This window comes from Vipera berus (assembly GCF_964194415.1).
Source record: "Vipera berus genome assembly, chromosome: 3".
In the NCBI taxonomy this organism is placed as follows: Eukaryota; Metazoa; Chordata; class Lepidosauria; order Squamata; family Viperidae; genus Vipera; species Vipera berus.
This window is the reverse complement of record NC_138204.1, coordinates 56,436,233-56,459,253: the sequence shown is the minus strand read 5'-3', so window position 1 is coordinate 56,459,253 and position 23,021 is coordinate 56,436,233. Positions and strand designations below refer to the sequence as shown.

Below are 23,021 nucleotides of genomic sequence, written 5' to 3'. Positions count from 1 at the left end.
AATCCGAGAATAAGAAGCTGTCCCCAATTCATACTGTTTTTAAATCTTACCCTGAGTGCTTTCTTACTACTTGAACTTCTGCATTGACTCTTTATAACTGCAGATGCCAGGAACTGAATTTGACTTTGGCATACAGGGCATGACTTCTACTCCTGAAATCCTGTAAGGCTCATTGCTTCCTTTTGTTCTGCCTAGGTGCTTTCTTGTTCCCCTATTTCATCATGTTGGTGTTCTGTGGGATCCCCCTGTTTTTCTTGGAACTCTCTTTTGGACAATTCGCTAGTCAGGGCTGCTTGGGCGTCTGGAAGATCAGCCCCATGTTCAAAGGTAAGAGAGAACCAATGATCAGTGGACAGGCCCTCAGATTATGGCCCCAATCACATTCTCTATCTGGATCATGTGCCCCCTTTACGGCAGAACCAGTTATACCATAAAAGAGCTGAAATGTGGCGGGGGACATTATTTTCTCCATTGTTTCAGGCAAAAAAAAATGTCCGATTTGAGATTTTCAAGACACACTGGCATTATCACATGAGAAATCTGTATCACTAGATACATTAGTATATCTCACAAACACTTAAAACTAGAGAATTTTAATAGTTGGAGATGAAAGTTGCTACTATTTGCCCCACTTCCATGTTAGCTACATCACATTGCTTCTTATTATTTTGCTCTTCGGAGGCAGAATTGAAATCCTAGACACTTTTCTAGGACCACTACCACCCCTGTTGCAGTTTTAGCCTCCCCCCCACACACACACACATACCTGGGTATCTGCAGGACACAGAAGGGTAAAGATGAAGCAATATGCATGGTCGCAGCACAATACAGATCCTAGTCCCTTTCTACTTGCATTGCAAAATTGTACACAAGAATGTAAATGGCAGAAATTATGTTTTGATGTCACAATATACAGTTCATCATTTTGACAAAATTTCAACTTACTGCAGATGTGTTGAAGAAAAGAAAAAAGGAAGGGAGGGGAGGGAAGAAAGAAAGAGAGAGAGAGAGAGAGAGAGAGAGAGAGAGAGAGAGAGAGAGAGAGAGAGAGAGAGAGAGAGAGAGAGAGAGAGAGAGAGAGAGAGAGAGAGAACAGAACAAAAAAAAGGTGCATGCCTACCACATCCACTCCTGCCTATCCAAGCCTCATCAGTCAGATACATATTCCTGCCCCACTGTTGAAAGCGACTGGAGAGAAAAGATATCCCCTCAGCTTCCTTGCAGCCATTCTAGGATTTTTTTAAAAGGTTGCTGTATGCCATCTAGTTTTGATCTAACTGGCATGGAGTTGAGGTAATTGGCCTGATGACTGAATAACAGTCAGCCATATAACATGAAGCCAATTTCTAGAACCATATCTGATTGTTGTTAAAAATCTGATTAAAGGCCTAGAAACTAAGCCTGTATTTTCACTTCAGAGAATCTGATTTTTTTAAGGTAGAAAATCTGAAGTTCACAATAAATCCAAAAGAAAAGGTCAGAATATTTACTTCCTACCTAGCACTAGCTTTCTGCTAGATTGCAGTCTTCTGCTTCCCACCTCATGGCTGCATTTTCATGGCTGCATTTTTTCTGTTTTGAAACTGAAAGCAAAAGAACGTAATGGCAGTGTTTGCACTAGATATTTAATGTTAAACCAGCAACAACAAATTCTAATTGTGGTGTTCACCTCCTTGCAGATGCTTCAACAAACCATATAATGGCTTAATGGATAGTTTGATTCACACAACTGGAGAGGACAATGGCTTAGGTTCCAGAAAACATGCTGAACCACAAACCACAATATTGTTTTAGTTGTATAAATCTAATTAGTGTGTGTTGGCAGGACCTGACTCTGTATCATAAACTACCATCATGGGCTTTCTTGTTTCTGCTTTAAATTAAACTTGCCCCTTCCATATGTAGTGTTGTCCTCTACTTTACAATTCCAATGTCAATGTGTTCTGTCTTTTACATTTAACAGCAAACTCCCATCTCAGAATCTTCCTATTTATCCTTATACTTTATTTCCTTCAGGTGTTGGCTATGGTATGATGGTTGTCTCCAGCTACATTGGAATCTATTACAATGTTGTGATCTGTATCGCCTTCTATTATTTCTTCTCATCAATGACACGGGTGCTACCCTGGACATACTGTAATAATTTTTGGAATACAGGAAATTGTACTAGCGTGTTGGATGTTACCAACAGCTCAGTGGGTTCATCACTCAACATCACACATATCTTCAACCAGACTCTGAAGCGCACTAGCCCCAGTGAGGAATACTGGAGGTGATAATGGGGGCAGATAATGGGCAGGGAGGGGATAAGGTAAATAGATATGGGGGAGAAAATGGGAATTGATTTGTAAGGGATCTCCTTTAGTGGGAATAATCTGATCTCATCACTTCTGAGCATCACAGTTACTGGAGCTGGTGGAAGTTTTAATTCAAAACAAATAGGCAGGGACAGAATTATGGAAGACAGATTCATAATTGGGTATGTCACATGGAATGTTTGATCCTAGCTTATTCTGCCTATAAGGTGCAGCCACCATCCCAAACACTGTGTCTGAATAACATCACCTATGGCAAGTTGCATATTGGAAAGATGTGGCCTTAAATGGAACAGGTAGCAGAAAGATTGGATGTAGGCAGTTCCATATGTTATTAACATGATTTATAATCAGAGGCAGATAAACTATTGCTGGACCAAGGGATGGAAACAGTAGATAAGAAAATAAAATTGCAGTATTTTTGACTTGAGTTGAAATAAATCCATTTTGCCCCTTGAATTATGAAATCCAACAATATCATGTTAAGGGAGTTATTTATACTCTAATAGACTTAAATGTCACCTGCATTTTAAAAAGTTTCTTATTAGAGGTGAATGAAAACAAAATTTCTCCATAAATTCTTATGATTCTTATCAAGTTGGTGAAAGTTGGTGTAAGTTCATAGTGCTGAACTATGCACATCTATATACTAATTTACTTAATTTCTGACCCTGAAATTTGTTCAAAGCAGTTAACTATCCCACTTTTTAGAATTTTTGTCTTGAATTTTTTTTTCTTTTATGTGAGTGCCAGTTTTGGGGGCCTGTGGATGCAAATTGATTTGATGCATTTGGTAGAGAAGGAAATGAAGTACTTGCAAACTGGAGCTTATATGCTCCTATAACTTTTATTCCAGGCGGTATGTATTGAAGCTGTCTAATGACATCGGGAATCTGGGTGAAGTTCGGCTTCCCCTGCTGGGTTGTTTGGGCGTCTCTTGGATTGTCGTCTTCCTCTGCCTCTTCAAGAGTGTGAAGTCCTCAGGAAAAGCAAGTAGTGTTCCTCTTCCTTAACTTACCTGTGTCCAAGCACTGCAATAAATCTTGCTTTCAGATCAGCGTTTGACGCCATCTGCAAACATCCTTGTCCCTCCTCTTTTGTCCAGATACAGACTATTTCTTCACTTTCAGTTTTACATCAACAAAGCACTCTGATGGTCATCCACATAAGAATGGCTTTATCTTATTCTGCGGGTTTATTATTCTGTTCCAGCCTACAACCAGCCCTGCAGAAATGTCAGGGACAACCCCTTTGTTATATTCAATAGGCTGGAATTAAGCCAACCAAATTTATTTGCAAAAACTAAATGAAACAGTTCAAAACAGAGTAAAACAAATACAGACCGAGACTATATCAGAAGCTCTTCAAACAGTTGCCTTCAGCAACCAGCACCTCTCACACATTCCCCTTTTAAACAACAGTCTCAGGGCGTGACTTCTCTTTGCCTCCTCCCGAGGTGCCTCATTGCTTTCCTTTGTTCACTTCTGCTTGTCTGCCTCCTGATTCGAGCGTCCTTGAACAAAGCCAGCTGTGGATGGTCTTCGTCTAATCTTTCAGGCTCACACAGCTGGGTCTGAGGAGGAACAAGACGGGAGGGGCCTGGCTGAGAGCTCTGTGATGCATCTGCAACCAAAGGCTCTCCAAACCCCTCCTCCTCCTCAGAATTGTCCGATTCAGCTGCCGAAACCACAGGCTGACGCTGAATCACAACACTTATAATCTAGTCAAAACTGGGTTTTCCTAAATGCTTATTAAATTCTATATATTTGTTAAACTATAGTGATTGTAATAGAGGGAGTTTACTTTAAGAGGAGGGGAGTCAAAGCTTGCTTGGACAGGCTGACGGTTGTCACGCTGCTGAAATAAAAGTTCTGGGAGAAGGAATTTTTGCTGTAGCCTGCTTTCTACTTGCAAAATGTCTGAATGCTCTTCAACTTTTCCTTTGTTCCCCGCTCTTTCAGGTGGTATATTTCACAGCAACATTCCCGTATCTGGTGCTGACAATCTTATTTGTGCGGGGAATCACTCTCGACGGTGCAGTTAGTGGCATCCTGTACTATCTGACACCACAATGGGACAAAATCCTTGACGCAAAGGTATCATAATGGATTCATAAGCTGTGCAGTCAGAGCCATTAACTGAACCACCTCCCTGTAATTTGAAATTACACGGGCAACTGTTTCCCCAGTGACATTTTTTATCTTTGATAGGTATGGGGTGATGCTGCCTCCCAAATCTTCTATTCTTTGGGCTGTGCCTGGGGGGGACTTATCACCATGGCATCATATAACAGGTTTCACAACAACTGCTACAGGTATGATGTTTGATAGACGTGATGTTGAAAGGATGTACAAAGAGATTTTTGGGTGATGTAAAGGTAAAGGTTCCCCCGCACATGTGTGCTAGTCGTTTCCGACTCTAGGGGCCAGTGCTCATCTCCATTTCAAAGCCGAAGAGCCAGCACTTGTCCGAGGACGTCTCCGTGGTCATGTGGCCGGCATGACTAGACGCCAAAGGCGCACGGAACACTGTTACCGTCCCACCGTAGTGGTCCCTATTTTTCTACTTGCATTTTTACATGCTTTCGAACTGCTAGGTTGGGTGATATACAGCAGTTCATATATCTGGAAAATAATCTACGGGGGGGAAATAGTGCAGGGATGTCAGGCAATAAACTGCTAGAATCCTTGTCTTTCCCATTGGGGAGGAACCTGATTTTAGACAGTGCATAATTTTTGAGCTTTTCTTTGAAACTCAAATACTAAAAAAATATTTTTGTCTTAAAGCATGAGGTGAAGCAGCCATCAGAATGCAAATGAAATATCTACATTACCCAAGTTCACATAAGTGCTTCGTATTAATTTGGCACATTGAAACAAAAATTGTGTTTTCTTTGTTCTTTATAATTAAATAATTTTGCCTCCTTTCATCTATGGATCTCAGAACTGCAGGTGGCTTTCATAAGATTACCTTTAGAAAGAACAGATGGGTTTATACCCCACCCTTTTACAACAAATGGTGCTCAAGATGGCTACAAGAATTAAAATAAACATTTTTCTTGAATTAACTAAAGCAGACATGTCAAACTCGCGACATCACGTGATGTCACGCAATGTATCAGCACTGTTTTGCCATTGCCGGCAATGGGGTGGGCGTGCCTTCCGCGTGACGTGTCTGGCCCGCAGGCTGGCAGTTTGACACCCCTGAACTAAAACATAACAAAATGTAAATAAATAAAATATAACAATAAAAATAAACTTCTCCTCTAATTTAGTGCCTAAACCCACTTGCACATCTCACATGGGAGCGCATTCTCTAGAGACAGATCATTTGGCTTGCTTCAGGATAGTCACCTTCAGCTGCAGTTTTCATGAGCTCTCCCAACTTGGTGTACCCACAGAGACAGCATCATCATCAGCATCACCAACTGTGCTACCAGTGTCTACGCAGGTTTTGTCATCTTCTCTATCCTCGGCTTCATGGCTCATCACCTGGGGGTGGACGTTTCCAAGGTGGCCGACCAAGGCCCTGGCTTGGCATTTGTGGCCTATCCTGAGGCATTGACACTCCTCCCCATTTCCCCTCTTTGGTCTGTTCTCTTCTTTTTCATGCTCATCCTGCTGGGGCTGGGTACACAGGTAAATATAGCTATTTGCAGCTTATGCTTTGGGGGAATTCTAGGGCCCAACATGTCTGAAAGCTACGACTCCAGAGAAGGCTAAACGAGCCAATAAACATAAGTGCAAAATAGTGTGCATCTATTACATGTCTGCATATGTGTTTGTTAAAATACAAATCACCTGTATGTATATAGGTATACATAAACACATGCCCCAAACTTGATTCATCTATTTGAAGGAAAGATGAAGATTTTATGGTGCTTGGAAACCATGGGAAATGGACAGTGATTACTCTGATACCGCATGCCTAGCATTCCAAATTCCTTTATGGCAAACTGAGTCACAATGAGGCTATATCAACAGGGAAGCCTTCTGTATCCTGGTGCTTTCTAGATGGAATCAAGCTGAAGCTCCCATTATATTCAAGTTGTAAAATCAATTCTCATGCTGACTTAGAATGATGGGACTACACCAACCTGTGGAAGGTAGCAGATTAAGGCACACTGAACTTAACTATTAGCACTAGATTCTCCCCCCAAATAAAGTATATTTGCCCCAAATGCTGATTTATTTAAGCAACTCTGATCTCCAGCCTGTATATTAATCTAAATTGATGTACAGGTAGTCCTCGACTTACACCCACAATTGAGCTCAAAATTTCTGTTGCTAAGTGAATCAGTGCAGCGGTTAAATTAGTAACACGGTTAAGTGAATCTGGCTTCCCCATTGACTTTGCTTGTGAGAAGGTTGACTCTCGGACACTGCAACTGTCATAAATGCCAAGTATCCGAATTTTGATCACATGACCATTAGGATGCTGTAACAGTCGGAAGTGTGAAAGTGTGAAAAGTATTTTTCAATACTTTTGTAACTTTAAATGGTTACTAAACGAATGGTTGTAAGTCAAGGACTACCTGTAGTTGGAGAGAAAGAGTGGTTTTACTGTTTGATAAATGGAGGAAGATGGAGAGAACAAAACCTCTGTGACATGTATAACTTTTACTTTTTCCTTCTTCATTATTTTTGCCTCAGTTCTGTCTCCTGGAAACTCTTGTCACAGCCGTTGTGGATGAAGTGGGAAATGAATGGATAATGCGTCGGAAGACTTTTGTGACTCTAGGTGTGGCTGTGGTGGGCTTTCTGCTAGGCATCCCACTCACCACACAGGTATGAGAGAGAGTTAAAGAGCAAGGCAGAAATTGCCAACTCGCATCCTAAGGCTGAAAGGGGCAAGGCTTGCTTAATCCAGTACGTGACTGTTTTCTTTTTCTGTCCTCCTCTAGGCTGGTATTTATTGGTTATCGTTGATGGACAATTATGCAGCAAGTTTCTCACTTGTGGTTATTTCATGCATCATGTGTGTCGCCATTATGTATGTCTATGGTGAGTAGCTTCTGCCAGTTGCATAGAGAGCTCTGTTGGGTTAGCTGGGACAATTCAAGAGTATAAGAATGCCTGGAATACGGATGTTTCAACAATGAGCACTTGATCAAAACAGTGGAACTCCCCTGTGGGCTTGATAGGCAGGAACACTGAAAAATTAGCTACATTATGTAAATTCAGGAATAGAAAATGGTGCTTCCCCTGAATACAGTTTCCTCACTTTGGAGCCTGGAGTAAGAAACAGATAGGAAAAACTTCAGTCGGGAAATTTTGTTCAATCTTTCTTATGAAGAGTCCATAACTCAAATGCAAACAGGACTAATATCCAGTCACAACAATTTGAAGGATATTAAACTTTACTTTGACCACATGAAGTACTAACGATCACGTGAAGTACTAATACTACTTTACAATGCCTTCGTAAGGCCACACCTGGAATACTGCATCCAGTTTTGGTCACCACGATGTAAAAAAGATGTTGACAGAGAAGGACAACAAAGATGATTGGGGGACTGGAGGCTAAAACATATAGGGAACAGTTGCTGGAATTGGGTATGTGTAGTTTAACGAAGAAAAGGGCGAGGGGTGACATGATAGCAGTGTGCCAGTATCTCAGGGGCTGTCACAAAGAAGGAGTCAAGCTATTCTCCAAAGCACCTGAAAGCAGGAGAAGAAGCAACGGATGGAAACTAATCAAGGAGAGAAGCAACCTAGAACTAAAGAGAAACTTCCTGACAGTTAGAACAATTAACCAGTGGAACAACCTGCCTCCAGAAGTGGTGAATGCTCCAACACTGGAAGTTTTTAAGAGGAGACTGGACAGCCATTTGCCTGAAATGGTATAGGGTTTCCTGCCTGAGCAGGGGGTTGGACTAGATGACCTCCAAGGTCCCTTCCTACTACTACTACTACTACTACTACTACTACTACTACTACTTATTTTTTTTTATTATTATTATTATTATTATTATTATTATTATTATTATTATTATTATTATTATTATTATTATTATTATTATTATTATTATTATTATTATTTGGCTGGCTGCCCGCCCGGTGGCACTCTTCCTCCTGTCCGAGGTTTTCATTGTTGTGAGCATTTCTGTTGAGGATTGGCAGTGGGGGTGGGGTAGGGGGGTATTTGGTTTTTATTACCCCCATCTGCTGGGTGGTTGCAGCAGATTTTGGTCACTTCACATGACCCTGGAACACTGTGACGTCATAAATATGAATCAGTTGCCAAGCATCTGAATGTAAATCACAAGACCCTGGAGATGTTGCAACATTCCAGCTAATGGGCACTTCTTCTGGGCTCAGCAGAAGCGCCAGGATCAGCGCGGAGCTCCAGCTGAAGCCTGGCACTGATCTTGGCGCTTCCGCTGAGCCCTGACAGCCCTGCAGCTCCAGCTGTCTCTCGCTCAGGCTTGTGCGGTGCTGCTCATTCCCCTCCCCTGCTACCACTTTTCTAGGATGGTCGCATACCACCTGCCAGGTGCTAATGTGCCACAGGTGGTACCCGTACCACTGGTTGAAAAGCCCTGCTCTAGGGGGTCAGGTCATTTTGATATAATAATAATAAAGTTGGAAGGTACCTTGGATGTCATCTAGTCCAACCCCCTGCTCAGGCAGGAAATCCTGCCACCAGGTGGGCAGGCAGGTGTCTTGCTCAGCTGTGGCTTCGGGGGCACTTTTTTCAGTGCCATTGTAAATTTGAACAGTCACTAAGCGAACTGTTGTAAGTCGAGGACTACCTGTACTTCATCACTTTTTTCCTTTGTTTTTTGTTCATTTGGTCATCAAGTTTTTGACACCTTGCTAGGCGACTGACTGGTGGTACTCGGATGTTGCCATATCCTAAAAGTGGTACAATGGGTGAAAAGGTTGAAAAGCCCTGCCCTAGAGCACTAACCTTATGCCCTTGAAGCTTGCCAACGGCTACCAGATTTCTGTACTAAGCCTGCTGCTGTAATCTGTTTCTTTTACTACCAGCTCTTCTTAGTTGAGGAGCAAGTAATTAGACCTGCATCTTGGATCAGCAATCTTCTGAGCTGTGAGTGAATGTGTCCAATGAAACCAATTACTGGCAACAGCCAAATTAATAATAATAATAATAATAATAATAATAATAATAATAATAATAATAATAATAATAATAATAATAATAATAATAATAATAATAATAATAATAAATAATTAATAATAATAATAAGAAGAAGGAGGAGGAGGAGGAGGAGGAGAAGGAGAAGGAGAAGAAGAAGAAGTTGGAAGGGACCTTGGAGGTCATCTAGTCCAGCCCCCTGCTCAGGCAGGAAACCCTATACCATTTCAGGCAAATGGCTGTCCAGTCTCCTCTTAAAAACTTCCAGTGTTGGAGCATTCACCACTTCTGGAGGCAGGTTGTTCCACTGGTTAATTGTTCTAACTGTCAGGAAGTTTCTCCTTAGTTCTAGGTTGCTTCTCTCCTTGATTAGTTTCCATCCGTTGCTTCTTGTCCTGTCTTCAGGTGCTTTGGAGAATAGCTTGACTCCTTCTTCTTTGTGGCAGCCCCTGAGATATTGGAACACTGCTATCATGTTACCCCTAATCCTCTTCATTAAAATGTTTCCCAACCACCTTCCAGTCATTGTTAGGATATCACTGTCACATTTACCACATCATACCGAGGGAACCCATTGTCCTAAGAGGGAGTGCCCCAAAGGATATTTTACCTAGTGTTCCCTGGTCCAGACATTAACCCTTTCAGGCACTCTGCCAGTCGGCAGTGAGATCTTGCCTCAAGTTATCATTGCAGAGACTGCTTTTGTGCTTTGCTTTGTCTGTCAGGACTTGTGATAGGGATAGGGAGCAGAGCAAAGGAGCCATACTGAGGAATGGAGAGAGAGAGACACAATGAAGAAATAGGTAGCCTATTATACCCTATGGACTCTTGCAGTATTCCTGGTGTCTAGTTGTAATACCTCCACTCTAATTGACTGACCATCTTCTCACCCAGGGTACCGGAGCTATTTCAAGGACATTGAGATGATGCTGGGTTTTCCACCACCCATATTTTTCCAGATCTGTTGGAGGTTCATCTCTCCAGTTATCATCTTTGTGAGTACAAAGGAGGAGTGGGAGGGAGAATCACAAAAGAACATAGGAGACAGGATTGGGAGCGAGAGAAAAGGGGACTGGGCGACTAACGACATAATCAGGGTGGAATAAAGACTAAGCTGCTAATGCACAAAAATATAGTGATAAGCAAGCGGGGGAGGGGGGGAGAAAAGGCCAGAGGTTTTCTACTTGCTATGATAAAAACATCCAGGTCTGAGAAATGAAAAGAGCTTTTGAAGGTTCCCAGAATGCAAGACTAGGAATGACGCCATGCAGAATATACTTTGGTTTCAATCAGCCTTCCCCCCCCCCCGTCTCCTTCCAGTTTATCCTCATATTCACAGTGATTCAGTATGAACCGATCACATACAACACATATGTGTACCCGACCTGGGCCGTCGCCATTGGTTTCTGTATGGCACTCTCATCAGTCATCTGCATCCCCATCTACGCAGTCTACTATGTTTTACGCTCAGAAGGAGACTCACTACTGCAGGTAAGACCGGGACCTGCAGGCAAATGGGCAGAGCTGCTGCTGCTGCTGCTGCTTTCTGGACATATGGGTGTACTTGCTTCAGATCCCACTGTAAATTGGGTCTTGAAACCATCAACTTCTTGTTTGCCTTTTGTATCTCTGCAGCGTTTGAAAAATGCTACTCGGCCAAGCCGGGAATGGGGCCCAGCGCTTATTGAGCACAAGACAGGACGCTACGCAACAGCATTCAGCTCAACAGAATCCCAGCTGGAGGTGCAGCTGCTGAACCCTGAGAAACCCAAAAGTGATGAGGCTGGCATGATGGCTGCCATCACCATCGGAAGCAATGGCTCAACCCACAGCCAAGACTCAATGATATGAACCTTAGCCTGGGAGGCAGGGCAGGGAACACTCCTTGCATCCATCCATTCCCACCTGTCCTGGTTCTCTAAACCCTACTCTGCTCAGATATACTAAAGTACCCCCACTGGGTGGGGGACCCCTGGCTCCCAGGCTGTGCTGGACTCTGGGGGAGGGGGCTATGAGTTCCCACCCCACCCACCTCATTAGTGTCCCTGTGCCATCTTGTAACCCTTACGTTTACAAGTAATGCTCAGATGGCCCCAATTCACAGCCAGGACCAGGATCAGAGACAGAGATGCGTGTGCCGGCTAACTAGGTGGGATTCCTTGAGAGGTACCAGTAGGAAGGTTGGTTGATATCTTAGAAGCTTAGAAATCACTTTGGGATGGTTTCTGGCAGCTACTCGTGGGCCCAGCAAGTCTAGAATCTGTTGGGGATGATATGGCTCTCACTGCCCTGGATCAGGGCTATTTGCCTGGCCCCACAAGGAAACTAATGGGAGTGCCGGGGGTCAGTAGTGGTTTCAAATATGAGCTGATATTCTAGGCAAAGTTCAGTCTAGAGCTAGGCAACCTTCAGCTAGACTACTGCCTTTATAAGCACTCTTGCACACATGCATGGAAAACTGCACACTGCCCATCACTATCTATACCTTCCCAGCTCTCCCACTTGTCTAGTATTTTATGGAAAGTGGGGTAGCTTTTTCAGGACTGTAGATATAAAATTCCAACGATGGTTCCAAGAGCTTAAGAAAATTCCAGAAGTCTCTCATAATTGGTAGGGAGGATCTAGCCTTATTTCTCTAACTGTCCAGACTTCTTTTCTCTTAAAGACACACCCACCCACACATCCTTGCACATAGTTAATAAGAGTCGCTATGTGACTGATCCAAATCTAGGAAAGTCCCAAACTGTCTTGTCACACTGTGTAGAGGTTGTGGAGCAAAGTATTCAATTGAATTATGCAGGAGCTTGTACTTGAGTTCTGAGGAATGGACCTTCTGAAGCCATTGTTTATTCTCTTCCCCTTCAGAGGAGCAAATGAATTTGAATAAGGTCCCTCTACTTGCAAGGGACCCTCGGGACCTAGCCCTGCCCCAGTCTCTAGGGAAGGAGCAAAGCCAACCGTGGTGCTAAGAGTAGATGATGTGCCAAGACCAGCCCTTGCAACTTGAGGAAAAGCATGGTCTTTCATGAAAGCTATTCCTGGTTAGCCCTGGACCCTGGGTCACCACTTCCCAGTGGGGATGGGAGCCTCTAATCCCATGCTGCAATCATGAAGAAAATTGGCCAGAAGCACCAGTATCTCATGGCAGCACGATGTCTTCATAACCAGCCAGATCTCACACTGGAGGGGTAACTAAATGTTGGGTCTTCCTGTCTCATTGGCCCATATTTCCATTTCAGCATGGCTGCCTGCACTTTATCCTTAGCAAGGCCTTGGAGGAGGAGACAAGTGGCCCTGACAGCCACTCCCTTGCCCTTTATCCTGTGGCAGCAACGATACCAAGACACCAATGCCAATTCTTTTGTAGGGACACCATTGCCAAATGTCTTGTAGGGGGCATCCCTCAGCTCCCAGGAATGCACAATTGCTACAATGCCAACAGCAAGGGCACGTCTGGTCCCTACCCACAGCCAGTGACATGGGCAAAATGGCCAGTGTTGAAGTGCCAAATGTCTGCATCGTGCACAGACAATGGGGAGGACGGATGGTTTCATGTCATGATGGCATTTTTACCTTAAGCCTCCCGCATCCAATCCTTTCCCTCCTGTGTACTGAAAATGCACTATTTAATGCATGGTCCCATGTGTGTCCCTCCCTCTCCTGTAGAGTGGCAACCGCCACCGCCACCTCTCATTGTTCATAGCAATAACTGTATGAGTCTCCCATACTGTGACTCTGCCACTTGTAGATTGTTAAAAGTCTCGCAGATTTTAATGAAATTTATGTTCCTGAACTCAGGATGTACAGTTCTTTTTGTGGGATCGGAAGGGCGATGTGAGGAGCCATACCTTGACTTTAATGTTACAATGGAATTATTGTACTGAGTAATGGAGATGAGCAGCCGGAGGAGGAGGAAGGATCCCAAGGGCACTGCTGCACTCCCAGGACACTTCTCTGTACAGAAGAAGGGATATTTAGCATGGCCTTGCTACTTTCTTGGGAATCCGTGAATTTGAACATAAGAAGGAGCAAAGACAATAGTAACCAACGTTAACCCATTTCAGGCACAGGGAACAGCAGCGTACGGTTTCAATGGGCACTGTTGCCACTGAGCAAGCGGTGAGATGTCAAGAGGAAGAGGAAGTTCTTTTTTTCTTAGCTTGGTGCTTTACACTGCAACACTCTGACACGGAAATTAAAGCGAGACGGAGGAGAAGGTTCTGTAGGAGGCACAGGGAGAAAAGCAGGTTCCCACACTGCTGCTGCTGCCCTATAAACTGAAGCAGTTGGAAGTCCCAGCGTTGTAGGCAGCTTAGTGTCACTATCCTTCCTTGCCTGGCTGGAATCCTTCCTCTTTTGAGGCATCCATCCCAAAGGGGTTTTTGTTGAATGGCTCCTTCTGGATGGCGGCTGATGGCAGAGTAGAGAAATCTGATCCCTCGGATCTGCTGAAGGAATCTCATTAGAAGCAGGATTGAGCTGTCCAAATCCTGGCCCTTTCACTAACCCTCCTGGATGGCTGTGAAATAAAGAGAAGGAAGTTGTGTGATGCAAAAGGTTTTATTTAACCCAGATTGTTGGGGGCAATTAAGCTGACTTTGTAATAATGCCGCTGGGGTGTGTGTGAAAGCCCTAATAAGCAGGCATATACATAGAATGAAGGCTACTGCTAAGCTTGTAAGCCGCCCTGAGTCTTCGGAGAAGGGCGGGATATAAATGGAATTAAAAAAAAATAAAAAAATAAAAGATAACACCTTTCCACCAAAAGTAACAAAATTGCAGAAATTCAAGAGCTTATGGATCTCCAATCTCCACTGAAGTGGCTCGAACAAATTCCAAAAATGTTACTCCAGAATTCTGGAGACAGTGATAATAAATCAAGGCTGAATTAAGTTTCTCACTTTCTACTAATAAGGCTTTTGCTCTTGTCACTTCTTCCTAGTATTGTAGCTTGCAAGCATTTTCATACTACCTGAGTTGAGACAAATGGGTGCTATTCCCAAACTGGTTTGACATCGGGGAAGGAGGCCTAGGAGATGAATTGGGCCGGCTCAATTGTAAATCCCGCTCCATGGCACGTTTCTCTTCCTGCAGTTCTGCGGACAGAGGATTATTTCAAGATGGAGAAACAACAGGCCCAAGAACAAAAGAATTAGGGGAATAGCATTTAGAAATAATCTATGCCCAATCGGCTATACTAGAAAAACCCTCTTTTCCAATCCTCAGTCTAATTCCAAATAAAGGCATGAGATGAGAGTTCTGCATACCAGCCAGGGTGGGTTCATGCATTGTGTCTTGAAGCTTGGTAGCATTCTGATGCACCTCCTCTAGTTGGCTCTGTAAATCAAAGAAAATTTTTGAAAAGAGGCTGAAATGTCAGTGTCATACACTGCTGTGCAAAAAAGCAGTTTCATAGATCCATGACCAATATCTGTGGTGGACTTTTAGAAGTGCAAGAGGCTAGAAGCTCTCGGCAAGCTGAGAGATAGTCCTTACCTGTAAATGTGTAATGTGTCTTTCCAGAACATGGCATTCATCCTCTACCAAAGCCCTAGATAAAAATGAGACTCCAATAAAGATTGACAGAATGTGAGATTTCGGCGAAAGTAAACAACTGCCAACTGCAGATATTGAGTGTGAGACTTCCACAGGTTCCTCCCTTTTTTTGTTCTTTCTCATTATAGAAGCTAGCAGGTCACAACTGAATTAAAAGACAGACATCAGCTACCTTTTTACATAGGAATTCAGTGTACTGCAGATAACGTGAAATCCAAGTTATGGGGGTTCCTAACCAAAGCACTCAGTAAGAAAATTCACAAGCACCCCTAACCTTAATAAATCTTATCTGTTCCCCTGTTAGTATTTTGGTTCAAAATTTCCCAAACTCCTGAACAGTGAACTACTTTGTGCTGGATTCCTTGCAACTAGGATCCTTTACATTCCTATGTCCACTTCCTAGAACTTGTAGTACTATATACTGTTTAGTGAGATGTCAGATTCTTGATCCTTTTTTCTTGAAAATCACATTTTTGCATTCCATAATGCAATGGGACAGGTTGCACGCTCTGCCTCTTCCAAAGAGGGAAAGAAATGTAAGTTCAGATACATTCAGGCCAAGATTTCAAGGGAGAAACCAACACAATGCCATGAGCAACAAGTGCCGTAGGGCTGTTTCACTAAGATTTCCCAGTTTGAAAGTTCTTATTGTGTTGGTGCTCAGGAACACTTCTGCAACAACTGATCCAATCATACAGAAGAAAATACACAACACTCATGTGCAGGCAGAGGAAATTAGAATGAGACAATTTGTTTTCATGAGAGAGATGCAGGTTATTATAAAGGGAGCAAAGGGAGAAATTTCTGAATAGAAATTGTTGGGCTCATTGGCATGTGTTTTATGCTCTGCTGCCCCAAGCACTCCTATTTCTGATGAGGCAGTCCCATTATTTACCATATTTACCATTGGCAGTTTTGTTTATCCCCCTAATAACTCCTCTTACGCTCCTTGCTTCTAATAACTGTTCCTAGAAGAAAAATATAAAGCAGAAAGGAAGTATGCAAACTTGCCTAAGTCTGGAAGCTATCTTGCCGATCTGAGCTATATTCAGTTTATCAGAATATGGTTCCAAATCATTTGTGCTCCTACAGGGCAGTGACCTAAGAAAACAGAAATGGGATTAATACAAATGCCAGATAACTTAAGAAAGACTAGCTTTTCCTTCAGCCAGGCAAGATTCCAAGTCCACAATCAGGCATTTTGACACCAAGCAACTCAGATCCGGAATGGGAAGCAGAATCTGGATGGAGTTGTTAGTAACTTTCAGTAAAGGTAAAGGTAAAGGTTCCCCCCGCACATGCGTGCTAGTCGTTTCCAACTCTAGGGGCCGGTGCTCATCTCCGTTTCAAAGCCGAAGAGCCAGCGCTTGTCCGAGGATGTCTCCGTGGTCATGTGGCCGGCATGACTAGACGCCAAAGGTGCACGGAACGCTGTTACCTTCCCACCGTAGCGGTCCCTATTTTTCAACTTGCATTTTTACGTGCTTTCGAACTGCTAGGTTGGCAGAAGCTGGGACGAGTAACAGGCGCTCACTCTGCTACACGGCACTCGGGATTCGACCTGCCAAACTGCCAATCTTCTGATCAACAAGTTCAGCGTTCTAACCCACTGAGCCACCGCGTCCCTTTTAACTTTCATTGCATATCTGTAAATGTCCTAAACACCCATCTCTTCTATGGAGATTACAGAGCAGTGACTGGCCAGCCTAGCAAAGCATGCATTTCAGTTACAGCACAAATATCCAAACTCAGAAAAAACTACAATTATCAGCAGGTGAAAATATTGGACCTAGGCAAACCCCTTACATGTTGATGCATACTTAGGTACAATTAATTAAATCTTAATTATATTTATCAAAAATAAGTCTAATGGAATATTTATTTGTCTGTCTCTCCATCCTTCTTTCCTCTCCCATATCATATAAAAAAACTAGAAAGAAAATGAAAAAAATACAATGTACAAAATGATATATCTATCCCCTCCAAAGAATCTAAAAAGGACACAAAATAGATGTATATAAGAATCGATATATCACAATAGATATGTAATGTACAAGACAGCTGAATAAAGTTTACTTTTGGGTCTTACCTGATGAGATTGTTGCTCCCAGATGATGGCCGATTACTTCCAGCATTTTTCTTGAAAACAAAATTGATCACATGTGCATTGTATTTAGCAATGGCACAATCGTGGTCCCTGCAATAAGAAGCAAGCATGAGACAAGGACCTAGCCTCAAATCTTCTAATTAACAAGAGTCATGACTGGCCACCCATCTCTGCATCCATAAACTTGTTGGAATATGGATTGAAAATCATCTAGATGAACATCCTTAGATTAAAGAAAATGCAAGTTTGACCAACAGGCGCTTCATCCCCCCTATCCACTGTATGAAAGGAACCATGGTTTAAACCCACTTACAAAGACTGCAGACCTTAATTTGTAGTCTTGCTTGTTCCTTGCAATATTTTAAAACTTGTGAACAAGTTAGACCTTCACTGTGAAGCATTTCATTTTCTTCAGTACCTGCCCTCCTGCAGTGCCTTTTGCTGCAAGCCAATCACTAGTAGTCGAATCTCCTCTCTTACTAGTTCTTTTAAGTGGGCAGGAGCAGCCAGCAAGATACAGTTATCGTGTCTTTGCTCAGAATGGTCCAATTGCAATTCCTGGTAGAATTCCAAGAGAGTCTTGACCTGTAAAGAGAGAGGAGGTTTGACTGTGTGCATTGGACATATCCCAAAATGTTTAGAATTGCATGATACAAATCCCAGAAAAGTCACTTGTAATCGTTCCATGCCTGTCCATCATTTGCCCAAATAATGAGAAGACTACAATTGTAGCATTCCTGTTACATTCCAGATGCTTCTTTGTTCAAAGATTCATAAGCAAAATTAAGTAAGATAATAACATCATCCAGAAATGCTCTCTTTTGTTTGAAAGACATAATGTAGCCTGGATAATCTTCACAACTGAACGCAAATATACGTGTCCCAGGATAATGTTGCAAGATCAAATCTGGGTTGGGGGTTCAGATTCAATCTTGAATAATCACCAGTACAATGGTACAAAACTACATGTTAGGTAGGCTGCAAGATTGGTAAAAATGGTTGTGGAGGTTCTTGAAATATCTGATGTGTTTCTGAAATGTCAAAGCCAATCATTTATGTGATATCCTACCTTTTCTTTACAACCTCAAAGTAGTGCTCTCTCCTCCTATATTTCCCCACAACAATCCAGTGAGGTTGGGTGGACTAAAATGCAGTGAGTGATTGGTTCAAAGTCACCTAGGAACTTTTGTGGCTGATGATGGATTTGACTCCTGGGACCAGCCCAATGTTTTAATTACCAAACAAAACTGACTCAAAGTTTTCCAGCATGCCTTAGCATGCTGTTACTTTGTCCCACTCTTCTCTAAACTTGTACATCCAGCTGCATTTGGCCACAGCTCACAGTGGTTGCCATTTGTCTCAAAATAATAACTGTTGCCCATCCTAACTTAGGAGATACCACAAAGGGGAAGACTTCAATAGGTATTTTATCTTGCTTGTCCTTCAAGTTTATTTCTCTTTGTGTGAGCTACCTTCTATAATCATTGCTTCCTTATCTCATTTGCAGTACTCCTGTCTTTTCACCCTTCTCTTCCAAAAACCCCCTCATATGCCCCCATACTTTACTTCCTTTACATGTAAGAATTTCAAACCGCAGGCACAGAAACAATTCATTTTCTATGAATCTTCTGAAATTCAAAAAAGAAAAACATCCTGTTCATACAGCAGATATCTACGAATTGAAAACATATGCCAAGAAAAATAAAATCCTTTCAGACAGCAGCAGCCTGTGAAAAAGAGTAATTTAATTTAAAAGATTGTTTTAAAAAGCATGGCACCTCGCAAGCAAAAACTAAATGACAGAAGTGACAGAACAAACGCAGATGTAAACTACAAGACTTGGCATACTTCATGAATGATAAAAATGCAACATTATATTATGCTATGAATAATAACACTCTCCATTAAATTCATCCATGTCATAAAACTCAAGATTGGATTGCTTAAGCAGCCTACTTACTGTTTCCTTGCCTTGTTTGGGTTCTCATTCTATTTTAGTAAAGTTTTAATTTGCCTAAGGACTGGGCATAGGCTGTGAAATGATTGAACAGCTCTCTCTAACCTCCATCCTTCTACGTGCGGTGGAAGTGTAACTCTCAAAATCCCCAGCCAGTCTGCAACTGTAGTGCCAACTCATTTGGAGGACAGAAAGTTGCGGGAAAGCATTTTAGAATCAAGGAGGGAGCTATTATGCCACAGCCCTTTAACAAAAGATGGGCAAAGTTATTCTACAAGATAATTATCAATAACACCACTCCACTCTCACATTAAAATACTCACCACACTCAGATTAGCACAGAATACATGTATTCCTTGATTTACAACACTTTATTTAGTGACTGTTCAAAGTTACAATGGCATTGAAGCAACTTGTGACTGTTTTTCATACTTACAACCACTGCAGCATCCCCATGGTCATGTGATCAAAATTCAGAGGCTTGGCAAATGGTTCATATTTATGACGGTTGTAGTGTCCCGGGGTTATGTGACCAGCTTTTGCGACTTCTGACAAGCAAAGTCAACAGGGAAGCCGGATTCATTTAACAACCGTGTTACTAACTTAACACCTTCACTTAGCAACTGTGGCAAGAAAGGTTATAAAACAGGGCAAATTCACTTAACAATTGTCTTGCTTAGCCACAAAAATTTTGGGCTCAATCGTGGTCGTAAATTGAGGACTACCTGTATGGTCACCCAATGCAAGAGGAGACTGCATTACTATCACCTTTGTACCACTGATATTCCATAAAAGCTACAAAGCTGAATTCACATCCCTTCACAGCCATTGCGTTCCGCTGTGAGGAAGGGGAAGGAATGTATTGAACTCTGCAAACAAAATATCCCCAGCTACAAAGGACATAATGCAAGGCATTTTTGGAGGACAGATTCCAGCACTCTCTTCCTGGCCCTACGTATCAACAAAAATGCTTTACTGAACAACTTCCCAGCTGTCCTGACTTGGGAACAGAGGCCGTTTGGACAAGAGCAGAGCAGTGAAATTATGTATCCCTTGTGCCACACAGCAGCTTGAAATTAAAAGGAGATAGAAAGGTAGGTAAGAAGCCTTAAAAGTTACTATTACACTAGAAATCCTGATGCTTTCAAGACATGGACCCAAGGAAGATGTGGATGGAAAAAGCATACCAGTTGATCTTGGTAGGCAGGGAATTAGGTGCCTTTGAATCAGGCCTGACTTCTGATGGCTATTTGGACAAACCAGTCTCCGGGGACAATCCACAGCACTTCCAGAAACTATCCAGTAATATCTTGATTCTGTCCATCCACCCCATGTTATCTCTTTTACTTTCTTTAATGTTACACGCATAGTACATTTCAACCAATCCATGCAGAGAGAAGTAAATCCATTCGCATGAGAAAAGATTTTGGGATGTTTATTGTTCTTTGCCCCAGGCTGAATAAAGACAAGAGTGTGAAATACTGGAGCAGAACAAAGGCCTTGAAATAGCAGGGATTAGGGACTCTAGCCAAGTGTTAGAAGCCAGCTGAGATGAGTCAAGAGGGAAACTTGCAGATGAGAGAGAAGGCAATACATCAATTCACTCTTACAATTTGATCTTCTCAAAGCAGATGTATTTCCATTACAGGATCTAAACTAGACTTTGAAAGTAGTTGGGAACGCAGACTGAACTGGCCAAAAAAGCAAAAACAACAACAGCAACACTTGAACAATAAAATCATGAATACATGCATGCTATTGCTTGAGACCAAAATTTGATCACTGAAGAAATAATTGAAGTCATAATCCCCGTATTTGGGTTACATCTAATGGAGATATAGTCTGCAGTTCTCAGATTATAACTGTGAACTTTTCCCAAAATGACTGTCATGCATAATGTATGTATTTCAAACGCAGTGAAAAGAGATATATTTTCTCCAGAACTCAACACAGTCTAACTTTGTACAGACTGCTGAAATGAAGTGTAGAGAGGACCATAAGTATAAAATATAATACTGGCAAAACGTTATACTTTAGCCAAACTTATCATCAATGTTATCAATTCACATTGCTAAATAGCATCCAGCTCTCAGCTAGAGATGGCTCAGATTGAAGAGATCTTTGTTCCATGTGGCATGCAGTAAATGATAAATGGAATGTCTAGCCTCCTTTTTTTATTTACTTGTATTCTGCCTCTCTTACAAAAAACTCAAGATGGTGAACAACAGACCTTCCTCCTACTATTTTCTCCACAACAACCCTGTGAGGTGATTTGGAGTGGGAGTAGTCCAGTGATGGCGAACCTTTTGGAGACCGAGTGCCCAAACTGCAACCCAAAACCCATTTATGTATCGTCAGGTGCCGGGTGGACATGGCCCATTGGGTGGGTGTGGCCCATTGGGTGGGCATGGTAACGGCAGACTGGGTGGGACTAAAAAGTTCAATCAATCAATTCCAACTTTGTGAGATCTTTTTTTTCCTGCAAGAAGTTGAAATTGATTGATTGATTGAACCTTTTTTTTTACACATGGCGGCGGAGGCTTAAAGCAAAAAGGTTTTATAAAACCCAGCTGAAGGCCTAGGACTGGGGCGACAGTGCGCATGCCCACAGAGAGGGCTCTGCATGCCACCTGTGGCACCCGTGCCATAGGTTCGCCACCACGGGACTAGTCTAAAGTCATCCAGGCTGCTTTCATGCCTAAGGCAGGATTAGAACTCGCGGTCTCCTGCCTTCTAACCTGAGGTCTTAATTACTAGACCAACTGGCTGGTGTGGTCCTACATGTGGTCCTACATGTGTACCTTTAGCACCTTCCCCCAACCTAGTCTTCCAAAAGTATTAGGATTACAGCTCCCATGTTAAAAAGGAATTTTTGCAAGCACATTAAAGGAGCTCCATACCAATGAAGCTTTTGCTCAATTAAGTTCTTTGCCAAAAACTCAAGGGATTCTAAAGGGATGGTAGATGTGATAGCCCCCCTTCACACCATCCACACTCACTCAAAATGATGAGATGATTTTTGCACCCTCTATACATATTATTTCAATAGGAAAATGCATAAACCACACTTTTAGGTCACACAGTTGGCCTGAAGTTCCTCTTTCAAACCTCAGCGTGAAGCTCCAAGCTGTGGTCCACAAGATCAGTTCCCAAGATAGTCTTCACTTCCAGTCTCTCGCTGGGTGCCAACTGCTCCTCTATCATCCTCCAGAGAGATGGCACTGACTTCAAGGGCCCCCAGGGGAAATTGGATGAGGGGAGCATGGGGGCACAGTCCAATTCCAAGATAACGCTAGAAATTCTCAGGTCTAATGCATTAGAGGAAAAAAGGAGATATATAGGGATTAAGTAGCAAATAACAGGTACCCAATGCAAGCACACCTAGCAAGTTATCCCCATTTCTTCTTGAGCAGCATTAAGACCAATACCATTTAAGTATTATTATTAAATAAATATTAGGTTTAATGTTGCATTATACGCTTTATTAATAATTAAAATCTGCCTATCCCAGGTTTTTGAGAAGGACTCAACAGGTTGATAAAATGGCCAAATCCAATCTAATGGTGTCAACCAACCATAATAATAATCATGACTGTGCATTAATCATTCACAACAAGGTAAGGCCATAGTCCCCCCCCTCCCCAATCCATTACCTAATAGATCAAACTCATAACCACACATATATTTAAGACCCACTAATCCAGCACTTTGGGTAAATTACCTACGTTAGGTTGTTTTCTTTGGATAACAACAAACGAATCCATTACCTAATCACAAGAACTATTCATTGAACTGTTTTACTTACATCGGGTTAAAAAAAAAGGATTGTTTGGGGCAGGGGTAGGCAACCTCGGCTCTTTTATGACTCATGGACTTCAACTCCCAGAATTCCTGAGCCAGCTTGGCTGGCTCAGGAATTCTGGGAGTTGAAGTCCATGAGTCATAAAAGAGCCGAGGTTGCCTACCCCTGGTTTGGGGCAATGAA

The 23,021-nt window shown here is 42.4% G+C and overlaps 2 protein-coding genes across 7 annotated transcripts in view; one reads left to right on the top strand and one right to left on the bottom strand.

Moving 5' to 3' along the window:
• Positions 1–13,209, top strand: part of SLC6A9 (solute carrier family 6 member 9) — a 58,499-nt gene extending 45,290 nt beyond the window's left edge. For all 6 annotated transcript variants that reach the window (XM_081324593.1, XM_081324597.1, XM_081324594.1 and 3 more), the window contains 11 exons: positions 196–327; positions 2,017–2,272; positions 3,172–3,304; positions 4,277–4,411; positions 4,526–4,629; positions 5,716–5,953; positions 6,968–7,102; positions 7,219–7,318; positions 10,311–10,411; positions 10,737–10,907; positions 11,052–13,209. In XM_081324593.1, the coding sequence (XP_081180719.1) occupies positions 196–327; positions 2,017–2,272; positions 3,172–3,304; positions 4,277–4,411; positions 4,526–4,629; positions 5,716–5,953; positions 6,968–7,102; positions 7,219–7,318; positions 10,311–10,411; positions 10,737–10,907; positions 11,052–11,267 (1,721 nt within the window). In that variant the 3' untranslated portion in view covers positions 11,268–13,209. The remainder of the gene's footprint in view (positions 1–195; positions 328–2,016; positions 2,273–3,171; positions 3,305–4,276; positions 4,412–4,525; positions 4,630–5,715; positions 5,954–6,967; positions 7,103–7,218; positions 7,319–10,310; positions 10,412–10,736; positions 10,908–11,051) is intronic.
• Positions 13,210–13,355: 146 nt separating this feature from the next.
• On the bottom strand, positions 13,356–22,300 carry CCDC24 (coiled-coil domain containing 24; the record flags this gene model as incomplete). Its single annotated transcript, XM_081325474.1, has 8 exons — positions 13,356–13,935; positions 14,389–14,512; positions 14,684–14,753; positions 14,913–14,967; positions 15,984–16,073; positions 17,062–17,169; positions 17,498–17,664; positions 22,145–22,300. 8 exons carry the CDS (start codon positions 22,298–22,300, stop codon positions 13,572–13,574), a joined length of 1,134 nt encoding a protein of 377 aa, XP_081181600.1. The 3' UTR covers positions 13,356–13,571.
• Positions 22,301–23,021: the final 721 nt, after the last annotated feature.